Source organism: Myotis daubentonii, chromosome 7 (assembly GCF_963259705.1).
Source record: "Myotis daubentonii chromosome 7, mMyoDau2.1, whole genome shotgun sequence".
Classification (NCBI taxonomy): Eukaryota; Metazoa; Chordata; class Mammalia; order Chiroptera; family Vespertilionidae; genus Myotis; species Myotis daubentonii.
The window spans coordinates 80,620,300-80,633,287 of NC_081846.1; the positions used below are offsets into that span (position 1 = coordinate 80,620,300).

Genomic DNA, 12,988 nt, shown 5'->3' on the forward strand with positions numbered 1-12,988 from the left:
ATGAGGGAGATTTAAAAAGCAAAGAATTAAGAAAGCGTCTTAGAAGAAAGCCCTCTATATAATCCTGCTGAGAAAATCAGGCACAAAGACCATCATACAGTTTGTCAGAAAAATTACGCCCTCAAAACAAGTCACACTTGTTTCATTCTGAAAAATTTTTATAAGAATTACCATATAATTATAGCCTGTTTCATAAAATATAAGACAACTTTCTTTTCATAGTTTTCTCTTTTGTTTTTCACAATGAAGTCCCACTCAAACCTCTCTTCACATAAAATTTTGGACTCCATTTTAAGGAACAAATGTTAAGAGTATTTTTCAGGTACTGATTGTCCTCAGATAAATAGGAACCACTGTCAACATCTCTGTTCTCTCTCCGACTTCCAGCCCTCCCCCATTCTCTTTCTCTCTCTCTCTCTCTCTCTCTCTCTCTCTCTCTCTCTCTCTCCAGGGTTCATGTGCATGTGTGAGTGCAAACACACGTGACTTACCTCTAAATCTGGGGACTAAAAACCAAGAGGATGTGATTCTGATCTCCCTGGCCCACCCCACAAATATATAAATATACATCAACGTTCCTTTTAGAGTAATCCATGACAGCAGCAACTCTCAATCTTTTTTTTTCCATTGAAACACACATGATGAGCAGCTGACATAGCTCAGTTGGGAGCGTGTAAGAGTGAAGATCAAATACACATGATGGATGATGTCCATATTCAAGGTTTTCTCCCATGAGCAACCCAACTTGATATGCAAATCCTGCCACTACATGCAATTCCTTCCCTTTCCCTCTGACTCAGGAGAGCAAATCAGAATGCAAACAAGTGGAATTATGAGAGTCCTCAATCTTCTCTTATGTTTCTTTAATTTTTTAATTTCATGATTATCTGTAAAACTTTTCTAACTAACTAGAGTTGAAAGTCAATCACTGCCCTACAGATGTCTAGGAGGTAGCTATAACCTAGTCCCAATTACATATGCTCTTGCAAGTGACTAATTAAACTACAGTATGCTTCTTCTACTTTTAGCACTTTACTAGAAATTTTAATAAAATTAATTAAGCATTCTTGATCAATTTAACTTTTTCTTTTACTTTGTATTTATACTCCAAGGTAATTTAATGTGTCACACATACATAAGTTGATTTAAAAAAACAACAACTCATAGTTCATGTAAATATTTTTACCAGCTTTGAACCAGGGAATTCTGACTGTTCAAGTAGCCCAACTTTATTGTTACAGCAATAACTAAAGGTTATTTTTATTGATTTTAAAAAAAAAACACCTCAATGATTTATCACGTTTTTTGGTTTTTCTTCTGATAGTTCCTATATCTTTCTCACCAATATTTTTGTTTCACTACCTACTCTCTGTCCCATGGACATATACTTCAGTTCTTTAAAATGTTCCATCTTCTATTAAATTGAGTAATTTTGGTGTCCTCATTAATGAGTTGATGTAAGCATAACTGACTTACACATAGTATATGTTCAATAAATTGTGGTATTATTATTATTATTGCTCATCAGTATTTGTTCTTAATATTTACTTCTGAAAATTCTCAATATTCTTTTATATTTGACTTTTAAAGGGACTGGTTTTGTTAGTTCTCTACTGCTGTTATATTAAGTTACCACAAATTTAGTGGTTTAAAACAACATAAATGTATTATGTTCTGGAGGCCAGAATTAGTTTTATTGAACTAATTTCAATGTGTTGGCAGGGTTGCATTCCTTTCTGAAGGTCCTAGAGGGGAACCTATGTCCTTACCTTGTCCAGCTTCGGAGACACTTGTATTTTGTTTTTAGTAACTCAAGGTTTGTACTTCTTATTCCCCTTCACCTTTTTTACCCACCCCAGAACCCTCTTCTCCTTTGGCAACTATCAATTTGTTCTCTATTTCTATGAGTCTGTTTTTTTGTTTTGTTTTGTTTGTTTGTTTAGGTTCCACATATAAGTGAAATCATATGGCATTTGTCTTTCTCTGTGTTGTTTCACTTAGCATAATACCCTCTAGGTCCATCTGTGTTGTTGCAAATGGCAAGATTTCATTTTTTTTTTTTTTTACTGCTGAGTAATATTGCATTGTATGCATGTACCACATCTTTATCCATTCATCTATCAATGGACATCTAGGTTGTTTCCATATCTTAGCTATCTTAGCTAAAAGGGTAATACGCTCATTAGACCAGACATCTTCCAGACGTCATTCCGGACGTCCTTCCTGACCAAGCCGAGGCCAGAGGGAAGCCAGCCTGGGTCCCTGGCACCTGCCAGTGGCTGGAGGAGGGAAGCCTGGGTCCCAGGTGCTGGAGGGAAGCCAGTGTCAGCAGCCTGGGGAAGGAAGGCCTACTCTTGCATGAATTTTCGTGCATCAGGCCTCTAGTTGTAAATAATGCTACAATAAAATAGAGGTGCACATATCTTTTCAAATTAGTGTTTTCATTTTCTTTAGATAAATGCCCAGAAATGAAACTGCTGTGTTGTATGGTAGTTCTGTTTTTAATTTTTTGAGAAACCTCCATACTACTTTCCATAGTGGCTATACCAATTTACAATCCCACCAAAAAACTACAGTATATTTCATTTAAACCACTCTGTCATTTCACTTTGAGTGGGTGACATCTAACAGCAAGCCACATGTGCAACAGACACAAACAAGGGATCCAGATGCCACATGCATTGAGAACAGTTCCAAGGGAGAGATGAGAAACATGAGATGGAAGGTCTTGAAAAGCCTGTTGAAAAGAAGGAACATTTTGCATATCCTCACCAACTATGGGATAAAGAGCCAAATGCAGAAGTCCCTCTCCTCCAGAGCAGGCAGGAATCCAGACCAGCAGGTAACATCTGTGCTGGCATCAGACAAGTATTACCTTGGCCACATTAACCATAACCTTGCAAAAGGTAGTGAGTCTAGCGCTAATTTCTCATTAAGCTGACAAGAGGCATGAAGAGACACACATGTTTCCAGGAATGTACACTTTTACATTATTTTTGCTTTCTCTTGCAAATCAATTGAAAGCTAGGAGGCATTCCAGCATCTCTTTTTCTCCAGCATTCCCAATTTGTTTCATTATTCCCCCGCCCAGCACCTCCACTAGACTGAGACGCAATTGCAAAAGACATAGAATGGAAAATTAATATTTTCTACAGACTTCCTCATCTTGGGTAGATTTATGAATTCCACTTCTGTTATGCAGAAGTTAGCATTTTTAACAACAAGGGGGGAAATCCTTAATTGTTTTTTTATTGCCTCAAGAGCGCCAAAGACATCTTGTGATATGTCATCATTTACATTTCACATTAAATGCAAAATGTTTGAAATAAGCAAATATTTGTTTTAATTTGACACATCTGTTAACTGAAATGCTAAAAAGACAGCTAACTCACTATATTAAATTCAGCAATTTGTAAACAATTTATATGTTCATTTGTTCTGGTTATAAATGCCCCAAAGCTTATGTTTTATGAAACCCATAGAGTAAATGGCATTGTATTAATCTGATGTATGCAAGCCATGATTTATTCCTCTTCACTCCATTAATTTATTTTCCTAACGTGAGTTAATTAGAGAGGTTCCTATTTTTAAAAGCTCTTTAAATTCCTTGGGAGAGGGGCACATTTGCAAAAACTGCTTTGAAAACCTACTGCAGAGGAAATGGGCTAAATACAAATGGTAAATTTTCCCCAGACATTATCACACATTGAGCACCTGATTGCCATTCAACCATCTTTATGTGGAGAACACAGTGGGTGATGACTACATAGTTGTTATAAGAAAGAGGGAGAGAACTAGAAGGAAGGAATGAGAGCAGCAGCAAGAACAAACTCTTTCCAGGAGATTACTATCTGCATGAGATATCTTCAAGATCCTATTCATCTTTAAATAAAAAGCATTCTGATTTTATGCTACAAAATGGAGACTAACTTTCACTTGAAACAATACTCCCTGGGAAGAGAAGAGATGTCCATTCAGAGAAATATTTAAAAAATCACAGAGATTGGTCCAATAGAAAATAAAGATAAATCAATTATTTTTCCTTGGTCAAATGCAGCCTTAATATTCTTAATTAGAATAGTAGATAGTGCCCTGAACTTAAATAAATCAATCCTATCTAATAAAAGAGTAATATGCAAATTAACTGTCACCCCACAACAAAGATGGCAGTGCCCATAGCAGCAGGGGTGGGACGCTGGCAGCGTCGCCCCAGCAATGCGAGCCCATCAGGCAAGTGCGGCCCACAGACAGCACCCAGCAGGGCCTGCTTGCCCATCACCATGGTGTGGAGCAGGCAGGCCCCGGGGAGAGAGCAGAGAACCATGGGGAGTGGGCCTAAGCCATCAGTAGGACATCCCCTGAGGGCTCCTGAAGTAGAAAGGGTGCAGGTTGGGCTGAGGGACCCCTTCCACCCCACCCCCTGCACGAATTTTGTGCACTGGGCCTCTAGTAAATAAATGAAGGAAGGGAGGGAGGGAGGGAGGGAGGGAGGGAGGAAGGAAGGAAGGAAGACAGGAAGACAGGAAGACAGGAAGACAGGAAGGAAGGGCAAATTCATTCACACTCACGTATAAATTACTGAGAAAAGTTTAAGATGTTCCTAAGGGTGTTTGAGGGAAGGGACAACTAGCCTTTCAACAGATGTCCAAGTTTTAAGCAAATGCAATGCTCATTCCATCTTAGAATATTTGGGGCAGCAGCAAGTGGGCGGAAGAAACTGAGTTGGGTTGGGTGCCCTTCCAAGTCGCCAAAGTTACCCACTTAATTCCAGAAAGGCTGATCCTAGGAGGCAGCAACACCACCAGCCCAATCTAGGTAGCACCTTCCTTGTCAAAGTCCTGCTTTATTTCATTTTCCTGTCGCCAGTCATTTCCCTGCCCTGAAAAGCAAGTTGAAAAGTTGGCGCTGCATTTACGTACATTTGAATTAGGTCTTCTCTTCTCTAAGCCTCAAATTCTATGAAATGGAAAAGTATCAGTCACGCAGCACAGCCCCTGATGCAGAGTAGGCATCCCCAAACTGCAGACTCCCTCCTGTCATTCCCACAGGCACCAAGTCAGCTGTGGGGACACACCAGAAGCCAGAGGCGGCACGGGGACAAGACCAAGTGCCTTCCATTCTCCTCAATTGCCTTCACATTTTCTTTCATGTCTAACTCCTGGTCCTGGAACCTGTTGCCCAAGTTTCCCTCACAAAACAAACAGCCTGTAACTTATTCCTCCTCCTGGAGCCAAACTGAACAGGGAAGAGGGGAGAGGAGAAGCCTGTGCTACATCAACTCCCCCTTGACTCACACTCACACACCCACATGTTTTCTTGTTTCTGCTAAAAAAAATAAAGAAGTTTTTTAAAACCTTTGCTAGAACAAACTTTATGTGTCTCCATGAAAGCCCGGCTCCCAGAGGGCAGCCCCAGGCCCCTCTTGGGAAGGCATGGGGGTCTGCAGATGGTGGGTCCTTCCTTCCTGACAGAAGGGCCTGACTTGAAATATCTGCATCACAACAAAAGTTTGGAAAATAAAGAGTTTGTCTCTGTGGAAATCAGGTGTTTTGGCTGATCAATCAAGTCCCGGGACTCTGTGAAGCCAGATTTTCGGGATCAGACAGACAGGCGGGTGGCCTGCCTTGCTTCTCTCTCCCTGCAGAACAGACCCACCACAGCGGAACCGCAAGCCCACCCTGGGGAGTGCTGGGCTGAGAGCCACGGAACCATAGGAGATCACCCCTGGGAGTAACACAGCAGCCTGCAGAGTGTGTTTGCCTGACAGCCTTGCTTCTCCACAGGAGAAGAAAAATGGGGACAAATCTAACTACCTGAGGAAGGCTCTCCAGAGAAAAGAGGGGCAAGATCAGAATGCTCTCTTGTGTCTCTGCAAACTCGGGCCCTCTCAGAGGCCTTCCACCTCTCCTGCATCACCTCATTCGACGCTCACATTTGTCAGTATTATCATCCCCATTTTACCCAAGATATAGTGCAGCTGGCTGGAGGTCCCTGAGGTGCTGTTCTGGAGTATACCCCGTCCTCTGACTCCTGATCTAGTGCTCTTTGCACCCGAATCTTAATCCCAAAACACCGAGGAGAAATATCCAGAGGCTCAGAGCAATGCCGCTTCGGATCAAGAACTTAAGTTGACATTTTAAGACAAGATTTGCAGTTAAGAAGTACACGGGGGGGGGGGGGGGGGGCGGACGGGGCTGCTCCCAGGCTGCCCTCCACGGGGACTCACTCAGGAAGAGGATGGTCTGCCTCCTGGCCGCCCTGCTCTCCTCGCTCTCCGACTTGCGCAGCCGCGCCTGCTGCCCCTCGGCGGCCAGCGTGCTCTGCCTGCTCCGCCTCAGCACCTGCATCATGTTCCAGCACATGAAGGCCACGGCGACCAGGACCACCAGGTAGACCACGAAGGCGCCGAAGATGCTGGACTGGAACACGGTCCAGCGGCCGGAGAGGTTGGTGCAGATGGACATGTTGGAGGTCTCGGGCCGCTCGTGGTGGCGCGTGAGCGTGCGGTTGCAAGAGAGGCCCCGGTGGCTGTGCACGGGCACCAGCGGGTACTCCACGCCCATGGCAAAGAGCAGCGGCAGGGCCACCAGGGCGGAGGCGCCCCAGACGAAGCCGATGAGCAGCTTCACCTGGCAGGGCCCGGACACGGCCTTGTAGCGGAAGGGGTGGCAGATGGCCACGTAGCGCTCGAAGCTGAGCGTGAGCACGTGCAGCAGCGTGGCGTAGCTGCAGGCCTCGAACAGGAAGTTGTGCAGCTTGCAGGACAGCTCGGAGCCCGGCGTGGTCAGCGGGTTCCAGATGATGCTGTAGAACTCCATGGGCATGCCGATGAGGAAGACCAGGATGTCAGAGCAGGCCAGGCTCACCATGTGGTCCGTCACCTCCTTCTGCAGGTAGCCCTTCCTCTGCAGCACCTGGGTGGCGCGGATGGTGACGCTGTTGCCCAGGATGCCCAGCGCGAAGATGAGCAGGTTCACCAGGATGAGGGTGATTTTGATCCAGAGGGCCACCTCGAATTCGGGGATGTGGCTGTGATCAATGATGTGGGAGCAGTCGCTGTGGGGGCCGCCGGGGGGAGCCATCGGGAAGGAGGCCCGGCCACCCGGGTCGGTCGGTCGGTCGGTCGGAGACCGGCTCAAGGTCCCTCCTCTCCTCGGAGCCCTCGTTCTTGGCCGCGCTCAGGAGGCGGCCGCTCGCCCGCACTCACCTGGGAAAGGTAACTTATTGCAGGTGCTTTCATGGGAACTTCCTGGAGCAGCCCAGCCTCGCAGTGGCCCCGAGGCGCCTGGGGGTGGAGTTTGGGGGCGTGTGTGTCAGAGCGAGGCGGGGAGAGCGGAGAGCGCGCAGGAAGGCGGTTCTAAGCAGGCCCCGCAGCCCCCAGCGCGCCCGCCCTCCTGGGGGCCCCTGGCGCCCTGCCCGCAGCCCTCGCTCCCCTCCGCCGCCCGGCGCTCGCCCGCCCCGACGCCCCTCCGGGAGCACCGTCTTTGCTGCCGGAGGCGGGTGGTCCGTGGTCAATCATTAACCACGGCTGACTGCTCAGCGCCCGGGCTGCGGCACAGCCCAGCGGCGGGCTTGACTCAGCTCCCAGGCATGGTCCCCGAAATCAGATCTCCGGGCGGCTGGGGCTCCCCTCCCCCTCCGCGGCCACCTGGAGACAGCGGCCAGCTGCCCCGACGGCGCCCCAGGAGGCGCGCCCGGGAAGTTGGAGTGCGCCCCGGGACAGGAGTCCAGGGCTCCGGCTGGAAAAGAAACTTCCCTCCCCCCCCCCCTCCCCCAGCCGCCAGCGCTGCGCCCGGGTTCCTTCAAGGTGAGGCCACGGCCTGCTGCGGAGCGACGGACCCTGGCTCCAGCATCGGTCACAGGCCAGTGGGCCGGGCTGCCGCTGCCCGCGGGCCCTGGGGTTACTGCGGGAATAGCAGGGCTGTGCGCTGCCTGGAGCCACTGGGAAGGTGTTGGCCCCAAGCAGGCCAGTGGGATCTCCCTGGAGTCCAGCTTCCCCGCAGCCTCCCGGGCTCCGCGCGGGCCCTGCCTGCCCTCCTGGGGAGCGGCCCGAGGAGCTGGGGGGGGGGGCTTTCCTTGAGGTTCAGGCCCCTCGCCCGAGGGGCAGGCGAAGGCTCTAATTGGGGGCGAGGGTGAGGGTGGGGGTGGGGTGGGGTGGGGGTGAAGGTGAGGGTGCCACACCGGCAGGGCAGGGGTGCCGCTGGTGGAAAGCGCCTTCCAGTCCTCAGGAGGGGGCTGCAGCCAGGACACAGAGGACAGCAGGAGGCTGCTGTGGGCAGTGGAGACAGGGCCACCGAGTGAAAATGGCCTTAAGGATCATGACATTTTATGTCTCTTCAGAGAAAGAGAGAGAGGACCCTCAAATGGGTGCATTTTCATCTTCTAATTCCAAAATTAGAGGAAGGGGGGGCTATCCTATGCATTGTGGAATGTTTAACACATACGTGCCCCCAACACCGCCGGGGGCCCCCCCCTTATAGCCAAAGGCCTCTGGGAGAGCAAAGTGGCCCCAGGTGGAGAACCAGCGCCCTGAGGGCAGAAAACAGATCCCCTTGGTGGGGCCATGCTCCCTCTTGCACTGCTCTGTGCTGAAAGCAGCGGTAAATTACCCACCCGCCCCTGTGATGCGGCCATTTTAAGGATGAAGACACTGGGGTGTCCAGAGAGCAGTGCTTCCCCAAGGCCATAAGGACGAGAGGCTTGACATTAACCCAGATCCGTCAGACCCTGAGTGTGTACTAACAGGGAGGGGCTTGTGGGAGCACAGTAGGTGCTCACAAAGATGGAGGGACTCCATGTTCTGACCCCATCACTAGACACATGGTCTGCGGACCTCAGCAAATATTAAATTGTGACACTATCTCAGGCGGAAAGAAAATTTTCTCTGTTAGTTTTCTCTGTTGAGTTATAAGCTCCCAGGCCAAGAACTACATCTTCTCACCGTGACACCTCCACAGCACCCTGATAATGTTTTACCGGGAGCCCTTCTCCATGCTCATACGTGCTATGGACCTACTTGCTGGCTGGGAAACTCCTCACCCATTTCCCTACTGGTGCAGTGTGCTCGGCTAAAGGACCTCAAGAGCCACCTAGCTGTCCCTCAAACCCCCCAGGGTAAGCATGGGCTCTCCAGGCTTCATAGCTACCGAGCAGCGTCCTGAAAGGACTCCTGTGCAAAAAGACCGTGGTTCTTTGCTGCCCCAGAGCTACTGAGAAGAAGGTGGTCTAGGAAGACACACACCCAGCCCGCCTCCCCCTCCCCCACACCCCAGCACGCATACACACGAAGGCCCCTGCCCACTTCCTTCTTTTCAATAGGAAAAAGCCTCATAAGTATTCCTCAGCCCAGCCATATAGCCTTTCTTTGAAATCCTCTTGGTCATGTATGGAGCCCAGTTATATGCCAAGCACTTTCACATAATTCATTCCTTTCAATCCTCAGAAGGCTGCAAGGTGGACATTGCCATCCCGTTTTACTGATGCAGAAACTGAGGATCAGGGGGATTAAATGACCTACCATCAGGGTCAGAGGCAGGATTCCAACTCCAGTCCCCTGGCCCTAAAACACTTTCCACGCCTGGCTGCCACCTCTCTGTTTGGGACAGGGCTGCGCCAGGCTGAACAGTGCACTTTGGAGGGAGGGATGACTTTAAGTCACCAGCCCTGGTGCTTCTCCTCCCCAGCTGCAGCATGTGTTATCTGCAATATATTTGATAGTTCCAATTTGTTCTGCTCAGACAAGATTCCCATTATTGTCCAATTTCTTTCATCAATTTTTTTTCCCAAAGTGTGAACAAAGATTACAAATGCATGGCCAAACAGTGCGAATCAAGCTAATTAAAATTCACTCCTTATAGTGGAGCTGGAAAAGGCATTTTGAACAAAGGTCCAGAAGAATTAAATTTTCATTTCACCTTTGCTTTTCCTAAGACCAATTAAAAACTATTTAATGTGCTCTCATTTGTTGATAACAGACTGGTATAACACCAGGCCTGGGTCTGTGTAATCTAGATTTTTTAATTAGCATATCGTATAGAGAAAAGAAAGAAAAGGAATTAAAAGTGAGAGGAAAGAATAGTTAAGATACCCTTTGATTTCAGCTCTACTCAGGGGTTACTCTAGGGCCAACACAAATTCATATTCACATTTTACACATTCCAGGTGACTTTTGAGGCCATTGAAGCTAAAGGTTTTCATATACTTTCCAGCACTGAAACTCATCTTAAAATTAATTCTACACTGGCACCCAAAGTAAAAGAACATTTAAAAATACACACACATCGTCCTGGCCAGTATTGGAACCCCAGCCCGTGCACAGAGGCATCTCTGGTTTGATTCCCAGTCAAGGGCAGGTACATGGGTTGCAGGTTCAATCCCCCGCCTCTGTTGAGACTCGTGTGGGAGGCAATCAATTGATAATGTCACTCTCACATCTCTCACTTTCTCTCTCTCTCTGCATTAAGCTACAAATAATTTTCAAAAATTATAAACAGTATAGGTAACTTTATTTGTAATTCCAAATAACTAAAAGTTAATAACAGAAAGAGAAAACTGAAACATAAAACTTTACCATCTCAATAATTTTTTTAATCTCTGGAACAATTCTTAGTCAAAGAGAAAAACAAAACTCCAAAATATCTCGAGAATAACAACCACAAAAATACTGCATATCAGAATTCTTGAGAAATAACTAAAGGAGTACTAAAGGTTCATAGCCCTAAATATTTATTCTAGTAAACAAGAACAAATACAAATAAAGAAAGTTACAAAAAAATACAATTAAGTAAAACAAGAAGGGATTAATAAAGATGAAATTAATTATGAAAGAATTAAATAGAACTAATAAATAAACCCCAAAATGTTTTTTTAAATAGGATTCTGATCATTAAGAATATCTAGCAGCAACCTAGCTACCCGCCAACCCCACCCCCACCCCCCGCCCCTCACAACTGTGGTCCCTCAGAGAAAAGAAACCCCTGAAGTGAGCCCTAGCGTCACTCAGACTTGCTGCCTCCGGGCCCTTTCCTGACCATGTGCCGGGAGGGGACTCTGTAAGCACAGGGATCTGGCCAAGTGGAGGACACAGATTGGCAGTTGGGAGGTAGATGTTGCTGGGCCCCTCAGAACAGGGTGTTGAAAAGGAGGGAGCTACTAGTGCAGAGAAGGAGCTCAGGGATCTGTACAGAGGATTTCTTGAGTCTTTGGCTGAATAGTAGGCATGAAGAGTGGGTTTGTGGAGGTGAGACTCCAGGAGCTGAGCACAGTGCACTACCGAGGAAAGAACAACTTGGGGGGCTGTAGGCAAGGCAATTCCCAAAGTCATACAGGGCCAGGCCACTGTCGAAGGTCTAGCCACTGAGAGAAGAGGTCTCATTGGACCAATTCTGGAAGGGCCAGACCTTAGTGGTAGGACTGAACTCGTTGCAGAGCTAAGGCTATTCTGGACCTGCCTTAAAGAGGTATTGACCTGAGCCATATAATATGGTAGCTGCAAGCCACATGTGGCTAACTCTACTTGAAATTTAGCTAGTCCAAACTGAGATGTAAGTATGATACACACCACATTCCAATGTCTTTGTATGATAAAGAATATAAATGTAATAGTTTTTATATATTGATTCCATGTTGAAATGATAATATTTGGCTATAGGGGCTTAAATAAAATACATTATTAAACGTAATTTCACCTCTCTTTTTACTTTTTAAAATGTGCCTAATAGAATATTTTAAATTTATGTGACTTGCAGTTGTGGCTCACATGATATTTCTATGAGACAGTGATACTATAAACAAACAAATAATTAAACAAAAGAGGAAGTCCAAGAATAAACCAATACTTATAAGAATTTCACTTATATTATTGGTAACATTTCAAAGTAGTAGAGAAAGATGAATTGGTCAATAATTGGTGTTGGAACAATAGGTTAGCCATCTTTTTAAAAAAAGTTGGATACATTCCTCCACACTTCATTATAATACAAATAATTAAATGATAGAATAAAACACTAGATACTTTTAAGAGTTAAATTGGATTTTTTAAATTATATTTTTATTGAATTCAGAGAGGAAGGAGAAGGAGAGAGAGATGGAAACATCAATGATGAGAGAGAATCATTGATTGGCTGCTTCTTGCATGCCCCACACTGGAGATTGAGCCCACAACATGGGCATGGTCCCCGACCAGGAATTAAACTGTGACCTCCTGGTTCATAGGTTAATACTCAACCACTGAGCCATGCTGGGTGGGCATTAAATTGGATTTTAAATCTTATAAATCCTAGAAGCTATAAAGGAAAAGGTTGATAAACTTTATTTCATAAACATAAAAATGTGCTGCAAGGTAAGAAACAGTAGTCAAAGGTAAATGACAAATAACAAACACAGAAAATACATATAAATGTTATTACACAGTAATGAGTGATTTCCACAAAAATATGCACTTATTCCAAAATTTAATCTATAAATTCACTGTAATCCCTTCAATTAAAATTTCAACAGATCTTTCTGAGGAAAAAACAGGCAACCCAATTTAAAAAACAAGCCGAAGAGATAAACAGACACTTCACAAACCAGGAATCCAGATGGACTATAAACAAGGAAAAGCTACCCAACCTTTTTAGTAGTCAAGAAAATGCAAACTAAAACCACAATTAAATATAACGACACACGTACCAGATTGACTAACACTTAAAGACCACCAATACCATAAAAACTAGGCAAGCTGATTCTAAAACTTACCAAAAAAATGTCAAGAGCCAAGAATGAGCAAGATACTCTTAGGAGGTGTGCAGATTTGCTCTTCCCAATATCAAAACTTATTATAAAGTTATAATTTATAAGGCATTGTGGTTTTGACATGGGAATAGACGAGAATGATCCAGAAGAGAGAGCATAGAAATAAATCCACTTGTGTGTAGACAGGATGAATGACAAGGATGGCACTGTGGGGCCATGCATCAGATATGGTCTTTCCACTGGTGTAGTAGTT

The 12,988-nt window shown here is 45.9% G+C and overlaps 1 protein-coding gene across 1 annotated transcript in view; it reads right to left on the minus strand.

The window, feature by feature from the left end:
• Window positions 1-7,619, minus strand: part of GPR39 (G protein-coupled receptor 39) — a 182,732-nt gene extending 175,113 nt beyond the window's left edge. Inside the window, exon 1 of the mRNA XM_059704633.1 lies at window positions 6,227-7,619. Within this exon, the coding sequence (XP_059560616.1) occupies window positions 6,227-7,082 (856 nt within the window). The 5' untranslated portion in view covers window positions 7,083-7,619. The remainder of the gene's footprint in view (window positions 1-6,226) is intronic.
• Window positions 7,620-12,988: the final 5,369 nt, after the last annotated feature.